Below are 24,855 nucleotides of genomic sequence, written 5' to 3' on the forward strand. Positions count from 1 at the left end.
TTTAAGTACAGGCATTACTTCCAAGGCATTCCAAAGTACTGTAATAATCAAAGACCAATAAAATAGTAAATTGCAATAGGAATTTCCCTATAGCAAACTAATCTTCTTTCAGTCAAAAAAAAGAGGAGCTACCAGCAAGTTTCCCCACGGGATGTGTACTTTTCTTGCATAACCTTGGAAAAGCAGTGAGCAGCAGAGTGGCAGTGTTCACATTCAACACTGAAATAAATTGCATAATCCATCCTAGCCTTGACTGTGGAAAGGTGCACAGAAAGGTAAAACACCACCAAGTGCCTGGACAACAAATATAGAAAAGAAAGATGACTCATAACACACACTGATGCCTTCTACACTGGATAGCATCACTTTAGAAGACGACATAATAAATACAAGCTGCTCTTATAAGGACATCATCTGAGCGCAGCAGCAGAGGCAACTAATGTGTCATAAATCACTATGTGCAAAGATGACACAGAATACTATATGTCTACAACAGCACACAAATTCATGAGGTATCTGTATGTTAAATACTGCAGTTCTGGTTGCCTCACTTTAAGGGGGGAGTAGCAGAACCAGAGAAGCTGCACAGAAGAGAGCACAAATGACCAGAAACATGAAACTGTACCCATCCAAAAAAACACCTAGAAAAACAACCATTTTTCAGTTTAGGAGGGAAAGAGCATTAGCTGAAAAGAGACATGGAACCAACTGGCAGACTATCACTGAATGTCAGTGAAAAGTAAAACTACTGGGAGAAGAGTTTTCGCAATACGGAGTCTAAGAGACACTGAAATCACCAGGCAGCAGGTTTTAAATAAAAGGAAGTTCCTTTTCCATCTAATCAAACTGTGGAACTCGTAACAGGATGTTGCAGAGGCCAAAAGCACAAATGGCTTTTAAAACAAGATTACATAAAATTAGTGGCAAATATGTCCATCCGTGTGTATTACAAGCAGTGGTTCAGATAGAACATCTGGCTTAGATGGTCCATGAATTGCCAGAAGATGGAGGGTATAAAAGAGCAGCAGTTTATATGTATTTTGAAGGTTCATATACACACAAATTATTCTTTACAACAGATACATAACAGTATGAACAGAGACAACAAATACCTGTGTGAAATGCAGACATCTGTCAAGGAAGAACCTGCATCCAGCAAGCATGAGAAGGTAACTAATTAACGAGAGTAAGTTTGGAGCAGAGTGGGTTGTCAGCATTTGAATAGTAACAATAGCTGGTTTACATTTGGTTTCAATGCACTTTTAACTTTTTATTATTATTGTTTTTTACAGTAGGATTGGATGCTCTTCAGAAAACACACACAGCTTTAACCTACAATTCAGAAACCAGTCGCTTCCTGGGCTGCACCAAATAAAAGCATGGCCAGCAGATCAAGAGAGGCAATTCTGCCACTCTAGTCTGCTCTGGTGAGATCTCACGTGGAGTATTGTGTTCAGCTATGGGACCCCCAGCATGAAAGAGACATGGACCTGTTGGACTGGGTCCAAAGGAAGGACACCAAGATAATCAGAGGGCTGGAGCACCTCTCCTGTGAAGACAGATTGGAAGAATTGGTGGTGTTCAGACTGGAGAAGAAAAGGCACCAGGGAGACCTTGTAACTACATTTCAGAATCTGAAGGGGACCTACAGGAAGGTGGGGAAGGACTGTTTAAAACAGCTCATAGTGAGCGGATGAGAGAAAGTGGTTTTAAACTAGAGCAGGGCAGATTCAGGTTGGACATAAGGAGGAAGGTCATTACAATGAGAGCGGTGGAATACTGGAAGAGGTTGCCCAGGGATGTGGTTGAGGCTCCATCCCTGGAAACCTGCAAGATCAGACCCGATGTGGCCCTGGGCAGCCAGACCTAGTTGGAGGTGTCCCTGCTCACTGCAGGCAGTCAGACAACATGACCTTTAAAGGGTCCCTTCCAACTCGATGCAATCTGTGAATCTGTGGCTTCGATTTGCAACTACGTATAGGGCATAGATGGTCGAATTGGCATCTCCCAAGAGACATATGGCTCTTACCTTACAAACACAATCCTTGCAGATGACAGCACATCAACAGGATGCCCGCAACTGCCGAACGCCTGGCAGGAACAGCAACTGGGCAAGCACAGACCTCTGCAGCCCTGCTACTGGCAGTCCACCTCTCTCAGCACCAGCACCTGCTCTCTTCCCTCCCTCACTGCAGATGGTTCTCCAGAGAAAGCAGAGGCAGGAGCAGCAAGTACCATAGGGAATGCAGATGAAAGGAAAATGGCTAGAAGTTAAATGGGAGGTCAGCAGTGTAACTTGAAAGCTGCAGGTTTTCCATTTATGCAACAGCCTGACAAAAATATATGAGCCTCTCACATGTTCAAAGGTTCTCTCCTCACACTTCTCTGTAATTGTTTTTCATGGTAAGTGGCAGCATTTTTCTCAAGTAAAATACAACTAAAGAGTACTGAAAATAATCTTGTCCAGATGTTTGTAATAAATTTGCTACATAAAGTAGGAATTAAATATTAATATTAAAGTAAGTATTAACATTAAAGCACTTTTAGTAGTTTTTAGCTCTGAAACAGCATGTTTCACTTTTCTGTCTGCCTAGCAAAGAAAGGACAGCGGTCTGTGGTGCAATATGCTCTCCTACTACAGAAGAGGTCCCAAAATCATATATAACTTCAACATTCTTTTGTAGAGAAAATATGAGCCCACTTATATTAGTTTATTTTAATTTCTTAAACTTTTGCTTAAATTAGCCTCAGCATGAAGTGTGCACGTTTTAAATCAGCAAGATGTCCTAGGACAGGGCTGTGTAATGGGCACGTGCACACACAAACTGTAAAACAGGCAATATGGTTGAGCAGAATGAAGAAAGCAGCAGCACAGACTTAGCACAACAGCCACCTGGATGATAAAAGAGATCCAAGCCAGGAATATTTCAAAGTGTTACATTACTTACATATCGGACCACAATGCTCCTTTAAGAAGCAAATGACCATTAGTAGGAAGACAGACTTCTAACCACTCAGATATGTAATATGCAGGTCTTATTATTGACTGTAAAAAATTGGCTTGTGTTGTATCTCCTCCACTCCAAACTGCAATTTCTTTGAATTTTTTTTCCCCACAGGTTGGCAGGGACCTCTGGATCTCACCTGGTTAAGCGACCAGCAGTCAGGTTTCTAATAGCTCCAAGGATGGAGGCTCCACAGTCTCTCTGCCAAAGTACTTCTCTGTTTGATCACCTTCCCAGGGCAAAAAGTGTTACTTAGGCTCAAATGGAATTTACTGCATTTTATGGTACCCACTGCTTCATCACTTGACATCACTGAGATGAGCCTGTCCCCCTCTTCATTCCCCCATCAGGTATCTGTACATATTGGTACAGTCCTCCTGCACCTTCTTCTCTCCAGCATAAACAGCACCTGCTCTCAGGTTAAGCCAAAGAGAGGTACAATTAGTCAACATCTATTTCATTGGCCATCATATGTGAGCTGAAACTGAGTCAATTTAAGATGCCCTTATCAAGTGGCCACAGTTTCCTTTCTCACAGCAGCAAGGCTGCATGCCAGCTGCCTGAAGAACAATATAGCAACTGCTGGAACTAGAAGGGCCCAGTGCCCTCCGCTGAGCACAGACCACACGCTGTTCAAATACAGCAGAAGCTGTTGAGGGAGCTTGGTGTTCACAGAGATGGTTAGCTGCTTGAATAGAAGCCTGAACAGGAAAGAGAGCAGCAGCAAGAAAGACATTATTAACTAACTATAAACTGCTTTTCACAGGTTTCATCCTTGCACTTTTTTCTGGGGCAGAGAACATGTGAAGATTTCTGCCTCAAAATCGTTACAGACCAAGTGTTCTATCCCTAGCAGTTTAAATTCCACATTATCACAATACTCAGGTTAGTCTCTTGTTGTAACTTTTTGGGTTAATTTGACTAGTGTATTTTGTTTGGCTGAGTTAATTCTCCTGAGTATCTTTTGTAGTGCTGTGTTCTGCAGTGTTGATAACACTCCGGCATTTTGGCTACTGCTGAGCCAAGCACCAAGCCTGTGCTTTTCCAACATTCATCCTGCAACGGTATGCTGAGGTGTGGGCAGGATCTTGGGAGGTGACACAGCTAAGCCAGCTGACCCAAACTGACCAAGGAGATATTTCATACCTTGTGATGTCAGCTCAGATATAAAAGCTAAGTGAAAGAAGGAAGTGTTGGGGGCCATTTGTTGATGGAGTCTGTCATCCAGAGCAACTGCTATACATACTGAAGCCCTGCTTCCTGGGGAGGGACCAAACATCATCTGCTGATGGGAAGTAGAGAGTAACATCCTTCTTTGCTCTTGTTTCTGCATGAGGTCTTTTCTTTTGCTTTTTATCCGATTAAATAGTATCTTTAGTCAAGGGCCTTTGGTTATATTTTCCCTCTCCCCTGTCCATCAAAGAAGCAGAGTAATAGAGCAGCTTTGGTGGGCATCTGGCCCCCCCAGCCAGGGCCAAACCACCACAACTGGTAACTTCAGGACTGCTCTAACTACTTAGTTGTAGCCTTCTGAACTATGCAAGCAGTAAGGTAACAGACCCTGGCACACCAGAAGGTCAGGAAGCCACAGCAAGATTACATCCAGCTGTGAAACCTACAGCCTCTGATACATCACCAAGAATTTCAATATATGAACAGAACAAAGTGATGTGAACTGACAATATAAGTTCCTCCTTTGAACAGGTATTTTATCTTCACATATTAAAAACCCTGCAAAATGAACCAAGCAAATGTCTATGAAACTATCAAGTCTTCAGCCTATTCACTGCATTTTAAAACTTCTTAGTCATCTGACTACTAATGCAACAATTCATCCTCCCTGTTACAACCAAAAGGGAGAACAACTCCCTAAATATTTTCACCCTTTCAACATAATGCTTGTTTTCCCTGAAACAAGGCCTGAATTAAAATGCAAAATAAATTCTCTGTTATAAAATAGTCTTTTTTGTTAAGCTCCATTAATTAGCTTACATGTATGGCCATCCTCTCTTTGTTAGAGCACTATGCACACAACATATTGGTAACTGCCCTGCCTTCACAGATAACATCCATATAGACATTTGCACCCAATTCCTAACACTGTATGTTCACAAAAATATTCTTGAGTAGTTTAAATACAATAAAGAACAAGAAAGTCTTCTGCAGCTGCTACATGCATAAGAACGCTGAGCTGTTTTTGATAGACTCTGCCTTGGAATAGAGATAGAATTTGCTTTAGACCTGAAGCTTGCAACTGCCACTTACCAGCTAATTCTGGCACAAGCCTACATGGAAAATATGCTTGATCAGCTATCATTAACCAAAAATCTTCAGAATCTGGAAGTTTACAAGGATTCAATGAGCATCAAATGACTTTTTCTAAAGGCAAATGACCACCCTGACTCCTCGTTTTTAAGGGTCTAAGTAGGAAGTCACAAATGTGGGAGACTAAAAGGGTATAATAAATAACAATTGCTCCATTCAGCAGTAGCTGCAAAGTCAAATAACTTTTCTGTCCTGTTCACTGAAAATACTGCTTTCAGAGTACTGTTTCCTTAGCACAGTGTAAAAAAAAATGCCAATGATTGATGAACTTGGATTCATATATTCCAAGTAAGTTTGTATAAAAATAAAAGCTTGCACAGTCCTTGGATTGAACACAGCCACTCCCTTACTGTAAAGATCTAAGGAAGCCCCCACAAGCATCCTGCTTGAACTGAAAAAAATTGCTATCTTTGTACAAGACTCTCCAAGGAGCCTAAAGAAAACCAATTTAGTTTCTGGATGGGCAAGGAGAAACTTTTGCTCTTATACAGCATATCCATCCATTATTCTTTTAGAAAACAAGTTTCCTCTCCAGTGCAGTATAAACCCTTAAACAACTACAGTTACATAGATACTAACACTCAGTACAGGACACCATAATAGCAACTGGAAAGACAACATTTTGCAAAATTCCACTAGCAACCTAGCCTGTTCCAAGTTCCAAGTTCAAAGTTGTAAGGTATTGATCAGAATTACCTAAATACCCCTAATGAAATACAAAGATCATGAGCACAGGTAAGTACCATGAAAGAGAGAATCTGGAGTACTATGCTCAGCTCTGGGCCCTCCAGTGCCAGACAGACATGAACATCCTCAAGCAGGTCCAGAGGAGGACCACAAAGATGATTAAGGGGCTGAAACACCCCTCCCATGACAAAATTTGAAAGAGTTGGGGTTACTCAGTCTGGAGAAGACTGTATAGTGGCCTTCCAGTAGCTAAAGGGGGCCTACAGGAAAGATGAGGAGGGACTTTTTATCAGAGAGTCTAGTGATAGGGCTAGAGGTAATGGCTTGAATCTTAAAGAGGGTAGATTTAGACTAGGTATAAGGAAGCGATTCTCTGCTGTCAAGGTGGAAGCACTGGAACAAGTTGCCCAAAGAATGTAGATGCTCTGTCCCTGGAAACATTAATGGCCAGGTTGGATGAGGCTTTGAGCAACGTGATCTGCTGGAAAGTGTCTATTATTTATCTGCAGGAAACAGCTGGCAACCTACTGAGAAATTAAGCATCATCTAGAAAAAGAGAAAACATCTCAGCTGCTGTTCAGACAGTCCTATGACTTGGCAGGACATCACTTCCAAGGAATTTCAGTCCAAGGGGCCGCTGGCAAGGGAAGACAGCTCTTCATCTCAAACTGTACAGCTATGATGAGAAGCATCCCACCTGATTTTTAGGTGGTATTGAATCAAGCCCATTCTGCACAGGAAAGCTGGAATAGCAAATAAAAGCAGCAACACAGTGAGAATACCACTGATATCACTGACAGGAAAACATGAAATTAAATTACCTACAATGTACTGAAATCACTGATGTACAAAAATCACAGGGCTACAGGTTCCTACTCTCCAAAACAGCAGCAACTCGAAAACTAACTGCAGTTGTGCAGTCAAAAATTACTGGGACAAAGCAAGCAACAAACCAACACAGAATTTCACTGAGCTATCCTAACACAACAGGGAACAGAAAGGAAACAGGGCAGGGAAAGTGAAATAGTACTGATATTGCCCATTTCAGACAGAGCCCCTGAAGCAGAACAGGTGTTGGATGTGGCACAAGGAGATGTGGCTGAGCAGGGAACCTCCTCACCAGTGGCAGCCACCAGCAAACAGTAACAAGCTGCAGCACCATGATCATCTCAGAGGGTGCCAGTCCAGCGCTCCCTTGAAATAGAGAAGCCAATGTCTTTGCTGCTAGTAAGGCTCTAGGATAATAGGTACAGGCAGCCAACATGCATAAAAAAAGCTAGACAGTAGGTTAGTTTTGAAGGTGAGAGAGATGGAGATGAGAGGAAAGTTAAAAAAAAAAAAAAAATAAATAAAAATCAGTTTTCATTTGGCAAAAATACTTGTTGCCCTGTACATGGTGCATGGGATCACATGGTGGGCAGACCAGTGAAACTCCTGTATACAACTGTCACATGAAAGATCCTTGGAGGACAGAAGGATGCATTTATGATGGTAAAACTAAGTCTCACATTAGACACAAGAGGAAAGCAAAGAAAGGTTAAGAAAGGAAAAAAACCCCAACCAACCAAACAAACAAAAAAACACCACAAAACCAAACCACATCTAGCAAACATTTCTTAAACAGTGTTTGAATTTTCACAGGCAAATTTCTGGATAGTCAGTCCCTAAGTTTTAAACTAAGGCTGTAGTTTGGCAAACATTTTAAACTGGCATAAATTTGCATTGCTGCTGAAAGAAAGTCTCACTATCTGCCAGTCCCCAGTGCCAGCACAAACATCCGAACACTGAACCAGGAGCACTTCTTTTGCCAGTTCATTTTTCAGATGGATCAGTTCCCCAAACCAGTTCACAGCATGGCCACAAAAATACTTGTGCTGGCAAAGAAGAGTGACTACTCTAGCTGCACTAGCCAAAAGTGTTCACTGAATTACAGCCAAAGAAACATGGTATAGAGAAGTTCTGAGCAGTCTCAGGCAGCGCTCCCCACCTACAAAGTTACAACACCACAAAGCTGCCCCTCAGAAACTAGTATATCTTTGTCATTTTCTCTGGTAGGAGAACTTGCAAAATCTCCACATTTTCATTTCTACTGGCCATAAACAAGTGTCTTTTCTGGATGCTGTGCTCCTTGATCAAAAGATCACCTGCATTAGGGACATCAGCCATACAATCCTTTACTGACCATACCACCTTTAATTGTCTAGAAGGTGACACCATCACCAATAGAAACACTGCTGTCAGAGAAACAATCAGTAAGGGTGAACTTCAGTCATATTTTATATCAAGGTCAAGCAACTTAAGTGATTATTGGGAAACTGAGAGAGACCTAGCCATAATTTGCCACTGCCCAGTGACAAATTCTAACCCATACAGTCATCCAGCAGGAACCAATTAGATCAGTAAGCTTTCTAACAAGTAATAAATACAAAGTATGACAGTGAAATAAATCCCCAGAACAACACAGAAGGATCTCTGTAACAGACAATGCCATAAGCAAATTTAGGGAAACTCCATATGACAGACATTCCTTAGCCCAGATCCTCGGCCACAGCTCTTGGGTTCTCTGATCAGAGCTGGATTCACCTGAGCTGCAGCAGAACCCCATACTCATTTCTGTACTTGCTTTCCTTCTACTGACATTTTGTTACCACCACTAGTTCCCAGTACCTGCTAGGCTGCTGAGTCCTTATTGTCTACCTCTTATTTCCATCTGTCTTATTGCCACACATGCTCATGGTTATGTTTCGCAAAATAGGATACAGCAGAAAGAACATCCACAAATCTTACTCAAGTCTCCTGTATGCCATTTTAAACAGCATCTGCAAGACTCAGACTTAACCTATCCTCCTCCTATGTTGCCTCTGCCCCCTCTCAGTGCTACAGGGCTGCTGATGGCTTCAGCTCTATCAGCTGATTACTGCTCCTTAGCTACATTTCTCTGTCCTTGGTAACACTAATCTAACATGTTTATAGAAAAGCTGAAAAATAAATACTTGGCCAGAGCAAAGGGTCTCTTGTTTCCACTTCACAGAATAGCTAACAGCAGAGTATGAGAAACCCGTGCATTCTCAGACGAGTATTTCCTAAAGGAACACTATTATCTTAGAAAGAAGCTAACTTAATAGAGCACAAACAGACGAGTCCAAATTCAGAGCCCTCTAGGTCTTCAGAATACTTTGGGATGCTCGAGTACACAGCATCATATTGAAAACTGAGGAGCATCTAGGGAATTATAAGCAGCAGTTAAAGGATTTACAATCAGGTCAGTTTATTTTGAGATTTGAGACAGGGAGAATAAAAGCTGAGCAATTATGCAATTCAACAATTTCAAGAAAAAGCAGAAAAGTAGGCTTGCACAATGTGCAGCTAATAAAGCAATTTTTAAAGCCACTGGTGGCTGAGAAGCAGCAGGTACCACTGGCCCACTGGTGGACACAGGATAAAGTTAAAATGCAGCAATCTGACAGGTTACACAGAGTAGGAACAATTGAAAAACTGAAAGGATGTAACAGAGACCGTCAAACTGCCTATTCACTCTCCTACCAGTAAAGGGCATGGGGTAGGGTTAGGAGGTGGTTAGGAGGTCGCTGGTGTAGAGTGTGATAAGAGTAGACACAGGAACAGCTGATAGATTAGAAGTGTTTTTATAGGGTGATTATTAGAAACCAAATTCATGACTAGGATGTCCCAAAACCGTTACAATACCAGTAAAGGATGCAAACTTCACATTTAGTTTCAGATTATTAGCAAAGTCCACAATAGGAGAAAGGTAAACCTAGGGGAAAAAACCCCAGCCAAACAAAAACCACCCACCAAACCATAAAACTGTTTCCACCCTTAAACCCCTTCCCAGTCTCTGTGGGAAGGAGCAAAAGCTTCCCACCTGGTGAGATTCAGGAGGATTTAATTCCCTGACTTTGATGAGCAGGTTTATACCTCCAGTGAATTATCTAAACTAGGACAAGCAAGAAGTAGAAATACATGCATGTACAAATGTAGTAGCTGGCAAGAAAAAGGAGGAGAATATTTTGCAAAGAGATGGAAGAAAAAACTCCCTAGAAAATAACAGGAAATAGGAGAGACACTACAGCTCATGTATGCAAGTACATGTCACCATCTGATAGAGAAAAGAAGGAAGTAGTCTAGAAAGAAAGAGACTAAGAGAACAAAAGCAAGGAATGCAGTAAGTCAGGACTTCTGAGTAAACAGCGACTGTCTTATACCTGCTGCTGTACTGTTCACAAAAACAGGCTATATGCCTCAAAATAAGTCATCTAGTTTACGTCTACAGCTATATAGATACTCTTCAGGCTGGAGAGTAATCTGCTGATGGTCAGGTCTAAGCAGAATCACATCAGTTTAAATAGGAGGATTCTAGGTAGTGAGCACAGTTCATCTAGAGAAAACCCCAACAACGTTTTCACACCTTTTACCTTATTTCATGTCCTTGACCTTCAGAGGCCAGCCCAAATAAATGCTAATCATTCTAAAATAGTTTCTATTAAAACAGTGTAGCTTTTTCCCCTGGTACATAGCTTTACAAGCTATTATCTGCAAGACCCATTTCTTTCCCCTTTTCATGTACTGCTTCTAGACACTGCAAAAGCAATGGCAAGTTCAATGCCAACAACACCAACAGCCATACAAGTTATGCCTCAACTAAATTGGAAGTGTAATCTAGTTGCCATTTCTCCTGTTTTATCTACCACTATTTTTTCTCAACAACAAAACTAAATAGCCTTGATCAAAAGCATCAAGTTTTCATCAACAATCTATTCAATTCTATAAATTCTATAAAATCTGCTAAAGCACAGAGAATAAAAAACTCTTAAGAATTTACAGGTATCTATAGTTAACAAAACATTTTTAAAGACTCAGCAATAGAAAGAGAGTAGGAATTTCAGCACACTATGGAGTAGAATTATTTATTGTTCATTCCCTCTAATAGGATATTCTTGTTTACAGAGCTTGAACTAGATCTGGTAAAGGTTAAAAACTCAATAAAAGCTCCTGTGACATGTCAAGCCTTATACAATGTTCAAAAAATAAAGTCAGTTTTCTAAGATGACACTGTAATGAAACCAACAAAAAAAAAAAATTAAGTAACTGGCTGCAAGTGGTTTGGGTTTTCTGCTTGTTTTTAATTTAAAGGTCTAATAAAATAAAAATAGATAAGCTTAGTCTTAAAAATACCCCAACAAAACAAAAACCATAAAACACACCTTTTGAATTGTTAATACAAAAATCACCCTTTCCTCAAAGCTAAAACACTACACAACTGATTTCTCAATAAATGACTTTTTGAGGAGAAACAGACTCCTAGACTTCACCACTCCAGATGTCCACAGCACAACTGACAACCCCAACATTTATGAACATAGCCCAATTCTAGTAGCTCCCCTATTACAGAAGGTGCTGTACCAATCTGAAATTATTTAATACTGTGCCAATCCTTGTGTGGCTAGCATTGGTAGTGTTTTAGAGCATAGAGAGATCCCCAGGGGCTGGAATAATTTTGCTGGTTCGGATGGTGCAGAATTACAGATCTCACCGTGACACTGCAAACTGGTTTATTTAGCACCTTCAGTAAAATAGTACACTAAGTTCTCCACACACCAACTATGCAAACCACAGCGTTGCAACATATGTATGCAGGAATACAGTACAATAACCCTCTAAGAGATTGTTTTGTCGGTGTGCTACATTTCCATGCATTTTGGTCGTGTTACTTGAAATCAGTAAGAATAAATATTCCCCATGGATCACACCTTAAAAAAAAAACCCAAAACACGACAAAATAAGAACTTCACTGTGAATGCAAGTCCAAAACATTCATCAAGATTTGAAGGCAGAGTGTATTTAACTAAATGGATTAAGCAGCTGTCATCACGCAAAGTGCACTACCAGAAAAGCTCCAGAGTAACCTGTTGCAGCTATGGCAGAATCTCCACTACACACCCATCTATATATATTGCTAAGAATAAAATGTGTAACAGGACTGCAGCAGCAACACAATCAAACCTCTATTCAGAAAAAAAAAAAAAAATGGGGCAAAAAAGAGAAGAAGAGATTACTTCAGATAACCAAGAGGTATCTTTGGGTTTATTTTACATCTTCCTTTTCCCCACTCCACACAGCCATGAGCCCTGAGGGAACGTACAGCAGTTTCTGCTGCTGGACCCCCGTGCCACAACCCTTCAGCTCAACTTACTGTGGCTTTATTGGCAGGGGAAATGTGCAGTTCTCCATATACACCAAAAAGAGGAAGATGAAAGTGAGATCTCTCCTATCCCTGCTGAATTTATGAGCAAACATTCCCAAACCCCAACAAACCAGGTTTCAACAAATCAATCTCTTCCACTGACTTGTCCATCTCTTCTCACCAACTGCTTCTGCTTATTCAACTTGGGTAAATCTGTGAGAGCAACCCCCAGTTTTCCTTCTTTTGTTGATGACATTTTAGGGAACTGAACCTCCCTGCAGCACTACAAGCACTGACTTTCATGGGGAAGTAAGCAAGGGAAGGTGAGATGCGTTTCTTTAGCACCAAGGAGCAAAGCACTGCACCTCTACTGATCTGATCCCTCAAATACAGAGGACTTTAAGATGGCTAACTTTGTGCTCTTCAAAACTCTACTTACAAGCATTCAGTGGGTTACTGCTCTAGAAAAGCTCAAGAAAAACATATTCTCTTGGAAAAAAAAAATCAAGTAAGAGAGGCAGGAGATCTGCATGGATAAGCAGGGAACTCTTGGAAAAATTAAAAAAAAATAAATAAAAAGGAGGTTTACAGTAAGCAGAAAAAAGGTCTGGTCAATTGGGGGGATTATAGAAATACTGCCAGAGAATGTAGAGATGTGGCAAGGAAGGCCAAGGCTCTCTTGGAACTAAGTCTTACCAGGGAGGTGAAAGAAGACAAGAAGAGCTCTTTCAAATCCATCAATGACAAAAGAAAGAGCAGGGAAAAGGTGGGTCCACTACTGAATGATATGGGAGATACAGTAACAGAGGATGCAGAGATGGTGCAGCTGTTGAATGCCTTCTTTGCCTCAGACTTTACTCCTAAGACCACACCGCAGAAACCTTAGTCTCTGGAAACAAGGGAGCAGAACTGGAGGGAGGAGGACACTCCACTGGGTTAGAGATCACTTGTTCCATCTGAAAACACACAAATCCATGGGCCCCAATGGGATGCATCCACAAGTGCTGGGGGAGCTGGCTGATACTGTCATTGAGCCTACCTCCATCATTTTTGAAAAGTCCTGGAGAACAGGAGAGGTGCCTGATGACTGGAAGAAAGCCAGTATCACCCCAGTGTTCAATAAAGGCATGAAGGAAGACCCAGGCAATTACAGACCAGTGAGCCTCATCTCCATCCCTGGAAAGATGATGGAGCAGATCATTCTGGAGGTCATCTTTAACCACATGGAAGACATGAGGGTCATCAGGAGTAGCCAACACGGATTTACCAAGGGGAAATCTTACTTGACTAGTCTGATAGCCTTCTATGAAACCATGACCAAATGGGTAGATGAAGGAAGAGCAGTAGATGTCATATACCTTGACTTTAGCAAAGTTTTTGATACTGTCTCCCATAATATCCTCATAGAAAAGCTCAGGAAAGGTGGCATAAACCATTGGTCTGAGGTAGATTGAAAAGTGGCTTAACAACAGAGTTCAGAGGGTTGTGACTGGTGGCACAGAGTCCACTTGGAGGCCTGTGGCCAGTGGTGTTCCCCAGGGATCAGTACTGGGTCCAGCTTTGTTCAACATCATCATCAATGACCTGGCTGAGGGGATTGAGATTACCCTCAGCAAGTTCACTCATGATACAAAACTGGGGGAGGGTGGCTGACACCCCGTCAGGCTGTGCTGCCATCCAACAAGACCTGGAAAAGCTGGAGAGCTAGGTGAAGGCAAACATCATGAAGTTCAGTAATGACAAATGCAAGGTCCTGCATCTGGGGAGGAATAAAAACAGGCACCAGTACAGGTTAGAGGCTGCCCTGCTGGAAAGCAGCTCCATGGTGAAAGACCTTGGAGTGCTAGTGGACAGCAAGTTCTTCATGGGGCAGCACTATGCCCTTGTGGCAAAGAAGGCCAAGGGTATCCTGGGGCGCATCAAGAAAAGGGTGTCCAGCAGGTCTAGGGAGGTTCTTCTCCCCCCCTACTCTGCTCTGGTGAGACCACATCTGCAATAGTGCATCCAGTTTTGGGCTCCCCAGCTCAAGAGAGACAGGGATCTACTGGAGAGAGTCCAACAGAGACATGAGGATGATTAGGACACTTGAGCATCTCCTATATGAAGACAGACTGAGAGACCTGGGGATGTTTAGTCTGGAGAAGAGAAGACTGAGAAGAGATCTCATCAATGTCTATAAATATCTGAGGGGTGGGTGTCAAGAGGAGGGGGCCAATCTCCCTGTGCAGTAATAAGACAAGGAACAATGAATACAAACTTCAAGAGAGAAGGTTTCATCTCAACATGAGGAGAAACTTCATTACAATGAGGGTGAGGGAGAACTGAAACAGGCTTCCCACAGAGGTTGTGGAGTCTCCTTCTCTGGAGACTTTCAAAACCTGCCTGGATGCACTGCTGTGTGGACTACCCTAGGTGACCCTGGTTTTGGCAGGGGGATTGGACTCGATCTCTGGAGGTCCCTTCCAGCCTCTAACATTCTGTGATTCAGCAGTAACTGAAAATCAAGTGGAAATAAATGATCTTCATTGCTTTGCTGTTGCTCCACAAAGGCATGCAGCATGAAGATATTTTTCTCTTTCACAATTAGCGAAAGTATCAGTTACTACTTATAAATATAAGACACAGTAGTCCAGAAATCACGTGCATGATTCAGGACTGCAATTCCAAAAGTCCTTTGCTAAAGCCCTGGCACTATACTTTACAGAAGCATACAATCTCACATAAAACCAGAAGCAGTATATCTCTTTACTGCACACAGCTGAAACCCAGCAAAGACACTGACATTTTTAAAGTGCACGTTTGAAGCACTGGGGCCTTTAAGAGATTTGGGACTGTCTGAAAGATAAATTGGCTTAGAAAAGTCCAGGTTAACAGGAATCTAGGAGGAAAGTAGACTATGTTCCAGTTAAAAAGTTCTAGCACAGTACTGGTTCAACTAAGGTACGCAAAGACAGCATTAAAAAAATAATAATCAAAAACTCCCACCTACTTTTCTTTATCCTGGGAGCTTCTCATTGCCCAAAATAATCCAAGGCTGTTTCATGCCTTCCAGTTTTCACCTCCTTCCTCGCACAGCTTCCTATCAGCTGAGATTCTGCAGCCACAGCAACAGACTCAGGACAGTCCCTACCAATTCATTAGCTTCCTTATGTTTTAGTAGAAGCAGTAAAACGTGAAGGGGCTTCCCTTCTTTTTTAAACTGAAAAGACACTGATGAATATTCATTACTAGTCCTCTACCAAGGATGCGAATTTTTGTTTAGAGAGCTGTAAAGGAATTATAAATTGGGCTAATACAGTTGGAGATTCTGACTCAGTACTCTGGTCTCAAAATACTACTAATGAGAAAGGCTTTTGCAGAAGAGGGATTTGATATAGTAATTAAAAAAAAACCAAAACACATCTCCCCAACTCACTCTCCCCAAAGCCACCCTGCTCTTCACGGCTGTGACTGGTGCCCACTGCAGCACCAACTGCCAGAGGGTCACACAATGCCACCGGGGCACTCGTTCACCGATTCGGGTCTTCCATCTGTATTTTGCAAGATCAACATTTGTCGGGCCGCATTCTGAGCCAGAAATCACCCACTTATGAGAGCCTCCAAACGTTACACACCGGTTTTTCATACTGCTCAGCAAGCGCCGTAACGGATGAGGTGCGCGCTGCTACAGCCAGCGTCCGGCACACTCAACTCCTCCCGTTCTCAGGACCTTTCAGACATTTCGGGAGACCACGGGAGAAGCTGTATTTCAGCGTTTTAGCCTAGCGGATAAGCTTCCTAGTCAAGTTTTTAACAAAAAGCTGGGACATAAATGAGATCGCTTTTTTCATGTCCCTGCTCTGGAAAACGCAAGAGGCAAACAAACCCTTTCACACCCTCTCTCAGTCGAGAGCAATCCCCGGGCACTGACCGCGGAGGACACCCGCCCGCCTCCGAGGCAGACGGGCCAAGCTGGCTAGAGGGGGGTCCCGCCGCGGCCGGGGGGAGCAGCTCCGGGAAGTGGGGCAGCAGAGGACACACGCACTGACATGGACGTGCGCACACGCACGCACACCCAAAGACAGGACACACGTGCACGCACACACGACACTGCCCGGAGAAGCGTCGGCTCTGCTCCCGCCCCACGCCGCAACCTCCCCACCAGCTGCAATGGGGGAAGGACGGGGGGGACCGGGGGTCCTGGCTCTCACACTCACTTTCGTCCTGCCGTTGATTTTGTAGTTGCCCAGCTTGCCGTTGCAGTGTCGGATGAGATCGTCCATGCTGTTCATTAGGAGCCGTATGGTCTGGCAACCCGGCTCCTTGCCCTCCACCCAGGTGATCTTGTCGCCGCGGATGTCCTTCGAGGAGTCGCTTTTCTGGCTGACGAGTTGCCCGTCGGTGAAGCGGCCAGTGTGGTGAAGGGCCCGGACCTCCTGGGCCACCAGCCCGCCCAACTCCTTGCCAAGGAAGTCGTCCACCACGCAAATGCCATGCTTGTTCATGCAGGGCACGATGTACTCCAGCGCCAGCCGCTGCGGCACCAGCGACTTCGTCTGCCCGTTGGGGCGCAACGCGGCCCCGGCGGGTCCCGCCTGCACGCCGCCCGCGTACAGGTTCGACTTGTCCCGGTATAGCAGCACTGCCTCCCCGGAGGGCGATGGGGAAGGGGCCGAGGCCTCCGCCTCACCGCCGGAGGCTGCGGCGGCGACGTGGTTGCTGGTTAGCGGGGTGGTCTCGGCGGGGGCTTCCGGGGGTGGTGGCGCCGCGCCCTTCCCCACTGCCGCCGCCGCCGAGCTACCGCATCCCGCCGCGGTCCCGGCGCTTTGGGCGCGGGTCGGCGGGGGGTGCCCGCCGCGGGACTCGGCAGCGCCCCCTGCTGCGGCTGCCGCCGCCGCGCCTCCGCCGCGACAGATGAGCTTGTGCTTCTTCCAGTCCTGGCGCTGGTGCTCCTTGCTGCAGTAAAAGGAGCTGCGGCAGCGCCCGCACCGCAGCAGGTTCTCCATCTTCCCACACAGCTCGCAGTACTGCCGATCCCGCTCACTGCTACCGCTGCTGCCGCCGCTGCTCTCGCCGCCGCCTTGGCCGGCCGCGCCGCCGCTGTCATTCGCCATGGCGCTGGTGGTGCAGCCGCAACCCTGCTCCGCCGCCGAGGGGTTATGTAAGGAGGCGGACGGGAGCGGCGCTAACGCGGGCCCCCGCCCGGCCGCGCGAGGAGGGAGCGCTCACTGCATCATGGCCGCCCGGCTTCGCCGCGGTCCCTGCCGCCCTCCGCCGGCCCGCGGCCTCCTCTGAGGAGAGACTGCCGCGGGGGCCCGTGCCGCCCTCTCTGCGCCGCTAACGCCTCTTCATCACCGCCCCGCTGACGGCGGCGGCGCGGCCGAAGGGGTGAGCGGCGGCGGGGTGAGCCGGATAGCGCGGTGGGGCGGCTGCCTTCTGCTCCCCGCCGGCTTCTCTGCCCAGTGCGCGGGCCGCCGCGGCCGCCGCCTCTCCCTGCCGCGCCTTCGCTGCTGTGTCGGGGCGAGGAGGAGGCGCCACTCTCGCGGCCCGCTTTGCACGTACGCCACTTCCAGCCCGCCAGAGCCGCCGGCGCGTCAAGCGGGCGGGGCCCCATCGCCAGGCGGGCGGGGCCGGGCAGAGTCAGGCCGCGCCGCCGCAGCAGCCGCGGGGCCCGGCCCCGGCGCCGAGTGCATGGAGAGGCCTTTGGCCGGATCGTGCCTGCGGCAGCGAGGACCTGGGCGGAAGCAGGCTCCCAAGGAACGAAGCTTTCCTGGCCGCTTTTGCTGCGCGTCTGCGGTGCCAGAAGGGGCGTGAAACTGCAGGGGGTGGCCTTTTTGGGCCGCCCAGGATACCATCGCAGTCCCCAGAGTCGGACAGTGGGTCGCAAATGTGTGGATGTCCCTGTCCTCAGTGAAGAGCTGCGCCGCTGCTACCCCAGAGTGAGGGGAGGGGGTGCAGCCTGCCGCACGTGAGGCAGGGGCACTAAGCTGATAGGGAAGCCAGGCACTGCAGCCTTCAGTGACAGGAAGGGTGGTGGTGGCGGCACTGTGCCACAGGAGAGGAGCAGGTTTTGTCACTCGCATAGGCCGCAAAATATCCCCACCGGCTAGCTGGCAGAGTGGGATGGGCACTGCCTCCCTCGTATTAAGACATATGGCTTGTGTCTCACCTAACTTGGTAGTAACAAGGGCTAGAGTCAGGCTGATTAAAAGAAAGCAAAACAAAAAGCAGGAAGAAGGAGGAGGTGATGTGGTTGCTGAAACGAGGAGCGTCCACGACTTTGGGCCAGTACTGTGATCAGCACAGCTAAGCCCCTAACAGAAAAAAGATGGTTTGGAAGAGCGGTGCCAGTGGAGTGAGGAAGGGTGTGCCAGAGCCACGTGGTGTGTCAGGAGCCAGATGAGGACCTGGACTCCTGTGAGGTGATAATGTGATATCCCATTGATTCGGCTTAACCATGGCTTTTCATGCTTCTTGGAGAGGTTAGGCAAGTGGAGTGTGTTTTTCCATTTCCTGTGATACAGTCCAATTTGGTGGTTGCTGCCTCAGAGCTTCATAGTGAGCTGGGGAAAGTATGCCTCCTGGGCTAGGGCTTCTCCTGCCCTTTGGACAACCATTTGGTGAACAGACAGCAAGAGTTTACTCCATGGGCTGGGCTCTTAAGAGACAGCGCCTGCAGTTAGTGGGCAAGTTGTATGTAAATGAAACAAGAGTGTCAAATACATGAGATAATATATGGATCTGGAGGTAGAAAGGTGAAGTTCTTCTTTGCCACCATAGAGGAGGAATAGTAATGCTGTCATTCCTTACAGGCTATTTTGAAGGTTAAGGATGTAATATGCTTGTATTATAGTGAGATGTCTTTATGTAAGAAAATAAAATTATTTAATTCTTATAATCTATGTATAACTGGATTTAAAATTAACTGGCATAGCAGTAGGACTTAGTACATGAGGTGCCTAACATTCCTCTATGTGAAGGATGTAAAAGGAGAAACAAAATGTTTCAAGGCTACACATGCCTGTGATACGTATGAGGAAATTGGAAGGAAAAGAGTATTGAGAGATCAAGGCCATGAAAGCTCAAAGGATGAGATTCCAAGGTGAATGTGATCAGCAAGCTCCAAGGCATAATTTTTAAAAATAAATTCAAATGAACTACAAAAGCTGGGAACAAAAAGATAGAGTTGTAGTTTAGTAATTTCTTTGTTCTTTGCTCTTAAAGTGAGGAAAATACAGCAATAGAGGCAGAAGGAAGTGGGTTGAAATGTCCAAAGCGTAAAGTGGATGGATTTTTAACCTAGGTTTAATGAGAGTTGTTCTTCAACTACAGATACATGAGGTATGTCAGAAATACTAGGCCAGGCTTTCCTCTATCTTGCTTTGAACTGAGATTAATGCAACTGAATTCCTTGGACTTGCAGCATTGTTAAACCAGGCTAAATGAGAGGAGAGTCAAGGTTGTTATTTTCAAAACCTTCAGAAATGCAAGCAATGACATTCTGCCAGAAAGAAATTGAAATGTTAAAGACCTTTTGCATCTATTGCATACTCCTTCAGCAAGATGAAAGATGAAAGTCATGGACTGAAAAACAGTCCAACTATGAAACAAATAAGAAAAGGACAAAGATATAAATATGGTGCCTGGCTAAAACCTCATGATAGTTATTAATTCATGGGTTCATTTTACTTCAAAAGTCTTTTGTTCTTTCTCTCTCTTTCCCACGTCTTTTGGGATGCAATTAAAGATCTTAGGCTTAGTTTTCAGATTTGCTAATGTTCTGAGTTACTTCAGGTTGTCTTGACATACTGTTCCCCAGCAAGGTCAACAGAAATACCAAGGTCAACAAAATTCATCTTCATGTATGAAGCATTTGCAGTATTTTATTTTTTTAGCCCTTCACCGGTGGCATAAAACAATTCGATGAAGGCTGTTGTCTAGTGACAAACCTGCAAAAGAGACTGGTGGTGATGGTAAGGAAACTCTGGAAGACAATGAGTATTTATATTACAGTAGTGTCTATGACATGCTAGAAATGTTTTCCAAGCATATAAAGACTCTATTCATTGCCAAAGAGCTTGTTCCTTAAAGACAGCCTAAGGACAGAGCCTGCTGAAAACATATGGTATACAGAGCAAAATGACCAACATGATGGTTGACAAAACTGAGGGGGAAGGGACTTCCTCTTCATTCTTTTCTGCTGGCTATTCTTTATTTGCTCAGTAACATGGCGTTTCCAAGATAGCAAATTACTTGTCTGTGTCAGTGAATGTAAAAGAGCTTTACTGGTGACTCAATGATGAGACATACTGCTTTGCAGAGAATGAAGATGGAAATTCTTTAATACCAGCCATGACAGGGTCATTAAGGGATAAACTTATGGGAAGGGCATAGGTTTTTGTCACCACTTAGATATGGATCTGATATATTTATTAGAAATGGAAAAAACCAAAACAAAACGCCTAGTTGGTCAGTGAATAACTTTTCTGTTTTCATTGCGTAGCAATAAAAACTGCAGTTACACCATGCTTTATGTATTTTGAGTACTGCAGTGTTATGGTTATATAAAGCAACCAAAAAAGAATCTTTGAAGCCCAGGGACAGGGAGAAATGCAGAGTAACAGGATTAGAGACATTTCATTCATAGAACAAAACCAGCTTAGGGATAAAGTTTAAATAAAATGTAATATTCCGATAGTTTTGTTGTGAACAAGAACAAAAGTCCCTAGGACTCCAGGCTAGGTTTTTCACTGCTGCCAGAAGTCCACTTAGAAGCTACATATGCTCCTGAGATTGGTGGTAGTGTGAGACATCAGACAGATCTGTGTCCATGACAGCATCACAATTAAAATTCAGAACCGGGGTAATTACAGCATTTGCTCACTTCCCTCTAGACTACTACACCATATTCTTCAGCCCGACTGCTCTTATTCTACAAAAAAAAACATTTTTCACTGATCTCAACGGTGGCATTTTTCAGGCTTGCTTTTCATACCAGCAAGTGAACTGTAACAGGTTTGCAGCTTTTCCAAATAAAACTAGAGAACTTTTTGTCTGAGTGGGGTTCTCTGTTAAATTCACTTCTTTTCCAATCAGGACAAACTATACAAAGTACATCCACAAGGCTATGCAAGTGCTCCTTTGTTGAATGTACACTGTTTTTGTGAGGTACTTGGCATCTTTTAAATACCTCCTCTGCTCCCTGTTTCTGCAAAGTGAGGAAAGGGTCACCCGTCAGAGGTGATCAGGAAAGTATGGAGTTACTGACTGCTGACCATTATGGAGGAGCATGCAACTAGTCAAGGCACTTTGTGGCTATCACAAGCTAGGGAGTCTCAGCAGTTCTCATGATCCAAGCTTCAGTTCTTTGATACACCAAGAGTTTGAGATTATCCTGCCACAGTAGGAAATGGCATACCACCCTTAGGACAATGGCAAATCAGGCTCATAGGCCTGAAAATAATCTGCAGTACCCTTGACTATCTCTTGTCCCACTTAGTGTTCATTGATGCCATTGTAGAGTTTCCTTAAGAGGTTTTGCTGAAATGGAAAGCATAAAATAATTGTATTGTTTATCCTTGAATAGCATAATGGTGTAATGTTTGTAGGAAAAACCTTTCATTATAATCTGAGATTGCATTGGGCTAAATTAAAAAAGTATTCTCAATTACACTGTGTAAACTATTATTTGGTACTGTGTTTAATGTTGTGGGATTCCTCCAGGCTCCTCAACTAAAATTGGTTTTGTTGTCCCTGAATCTGCCTTAAATTATATGTATTTACTTCTCTGGGAATATAGTCTGTTTCTATCACGCCAAAGGTATGGTGAGGGTTGATGTGGAGAGATGTAGACATTTTAAAATATTATACTACCTTAATAACTTTATTCTTATTTAAAGACAAATGCTAGTGAAATACAAGACAATGTCCTACTTTTTTTTTTCCTAGCTGAAAATGCTGCTACCAGATGTCTGTATTTGTAAAGCTATGGAAATACAACAGAGCTCAGAAAATGTTTGACTGACTCATTCCAGTTTTGTCCTCATTTTAAACTTTGTACTGTGGAAAGTTCAAAAGCTTTTTCCACATTGTTTGTGAGTTTTCTCCAGAAGGAGTATTTCTGGCTTTGGTTGGAAAAAAAACTCCCTGTCTTGCTAAAGATTGACAGTTATGTACATTGTATGTCTTTGGCCTCTAGCTTAAACAAAACATAAGGCCCTCGGGGTGCTTAAATTCCAGTTATGGACAGAAAGTTACTTTTAGAAAACAATTTTTTAACATTATTGGAAATCGACACACTGATATTGAGATAAGAAAAAAAAATTAAAGTCATGTTTATACAGGTCAACATTTTCTGGACTGCTTCAGAAGCTTTTCTAACTTTTTTCGCAGAGAAGTCTTCCATCACGAGAACAGGGGACTCCAATGTAAAGAAAGTCTCCCTGGTGCTTCATAGGGCCACAATCATAACATGACCTTTTCACTTGGCATCTGATATGTGTTTCCTGCCCTTGTGTCATAATGATTCAGCATCATGACATGCTGAAAGATCATCAAGGTGAAACAATGCCGAGCAGTGTTAGGATGGTGTGGCCTGCCACGATTATTTTCTATGTACCCAATTTATTGCACATCATATTTTCTCTTTCCTCCTCTTTCAGCCGCCAGGCACGTAGTTCTCTCTTCTGCCAGTGCCTGGCCTTGTATTCAGAAAAGAGAACAGGGGTGTCCTGGGGTGTGGACAAGGACAGTTTGCTCTCTGCCCCTTTGTTTGGGAAGCTTATAAGCACCTGAGTTCACACATTACAAGATATTCTGCCATCAATGAGTTACCATCTCTGCTTTTTTTTTCCTGATTCCCTAGAAACTATTATTGGGGGGGAATTCAAGAACTTTTCATGAAGCCATGAAAATGCATTTGTTGAAAGACTGTACATTTTATCTTTGAAGATTCCCTTTCTCCAGTTGGTGAGCACAATTTCTGATATCTCTAAATTATTTTTCTTATTGAGGAAGTTGTGCCAGTAAGAGAAATTAAAAGAAAATGGAGAGCTTAAAACATTTGCTGATTAAAAAAAAAAAAAAGGATAAATCTCTCTCAATAATTTAAGAGAGGAAGGAATATATAATAGTGGGGGAGTTTTTGAGTTGGTAAGACTGACTAGGTGTTACTCCTCAATAAGCCTCAAGGGGATTTCTCAAGAAGAATGGGGACAGGCTTCATTTTTGTTTGTTTTCAAGTGAACAATGGTGTCCTCCCCCTTTTCTTGAACAACGGGAAAAGAGTATTATAGCTCATGTTTTGTTAAACTATCAAGATAGTATGTCTGTACTGAAGCACTCGTCTTTGCCAGGGTTGGCTAGAGACACACACACAGAAGAATCCTAAAGAGCCATCATTGAGCTGTGTGGGCTCAACACCCCCTTCTTCTGCATTCACAGTTTCCCCTTCTGCTAGGACAGTGCACCACTCTGATGCATATCAGGATGTAATGTCCTGTTGCTCTTGTGTCATTTCCCTCCTCCATTCCAAAGGCTTTGTGATGCCTTTCTTGCATTTCCATCCTTGCCGAAGGCACAAGCCTTTACTCCATGCCTTTCTGTTTGCCTTCATGCTCGTCTTGTGCCCCCCTGCAATACTTTCTTTAGTGGTGCTCAGTGTTGAGCAGAAAGGGTGGTTCTGCTTCCTCCAGCAGCATGCTCTTTAACACTGTGTTTGTCAAGCATTTTGGTGAGTCAGTTCCAGAGAATAGTTTTCTATTGATTAACAAGTTGGATCAGTTTACCAGGTGGTTTGATGTGGTGCAAGAGAGGGTGTGGACCAGCAGGGCCAGGAGTTGGGGAGGGAAAAGCAGGACCACTTAAGTCAGAATGGTAAGCTGACTCAGTCATGTCATGTAACTTCACCCTTATATACTTCGTATTATGTAACTTGACCCATTTCTAATTTCTCTCTCAGAGAGAAGCCTTTCCTTTTGAATCTCTGTAAGAGAATCAGCAGATCCAAAGTGCAAGATATACTATACCAAGACTACATACTGGCTAGTATCAGCTAATTCTGCTACCTAAGGGCATAGGGAAAGGTGCTTTAGGTTATTGATTCTGTGAACAGCATGCCAGTGACTCACAGTTTGTGTCTTATGTTGTTTGGTTTGTTGTTTTTTCAGGTATTAGTAGTTGAAAGTTTCTGTCAATTAAAACAGGTATTGAGATTTTAGAACTGAACAAATGTGGTATTAAAAATTGCGATCCTGATGCACGCTCATTATGATGATGTTCTGTGTCTTCTTGTTTCCTGCGCTAACAAGCACAACCCTCTGTGCAAATACTCTTAGTATAATACCAGAGTACTATACTGGTATACTCTGGTGTAATACCAGAGTATTATACCCTGGCAAAATATAATACCAAAGCACTTCCCAAGCAACTCATACCAAGAACAGGTAGCTACTAAACTGGAATGCTAGTAGTGGAATATACAGTAATTTAAATTCCTGTATTAGTCTTCCCCCTGCATGATCTAGATTTACATTATTTGTTTTATCTCTTTCAATGGACATTCAGATGGCACAACTCTGTTAACGAATCCAGTAAAACGTAACGCTAGTGTGCTTTTACAAAGCAGTACCTAAATATTAAGTCCCGTAAAATTAAACT

General features: G+C 43.8%; 1 protein-coding gene across 1 annotated transcript in view; it reads right to left on the reverse strand.

Annotated features, from left to right (window-relative positions):
• EGLN1 (egl-9 family hypoxia inducible factor 1) overlaps positions 1–17,767 on the reverse strand; it is a 43,030-nt gene extending 25,263 nt beyond the window's left edge. The window contains exon 1 of the mRNA XM_068154260.1: positions 16,416–17,767. Within this exon, the coding sequence (XP_068010361.1) occupies positions 16,416–17,312 (897 nt within the window). The 5' untranslated portion in view covers positions 17,313–17,767. The remainder of the gene's footprint in view (positions 1–16,415) is intronic.
• Between the last annotated feature and the right edge of the window lie 7,088 nt (positions 17,768–24,855).

The sequence above is a fragment of the Melanerpes formicivorus genome, unplaced genomic scaffold, assembly GCF_026170545.1.
Source record: "Melanerpes formicivorus ecotype bairdi unplaced genomic scaffold, bMelFor1.0.p_v2 SCAF_2, whole genome shotgun sequence".
Classification (NCBI taxonomy): Eukaryota; Metazoa; Chordata; class Aves; order Piciformes; family Picidae; genus Melanerpes; species Melanerpes formicivorus.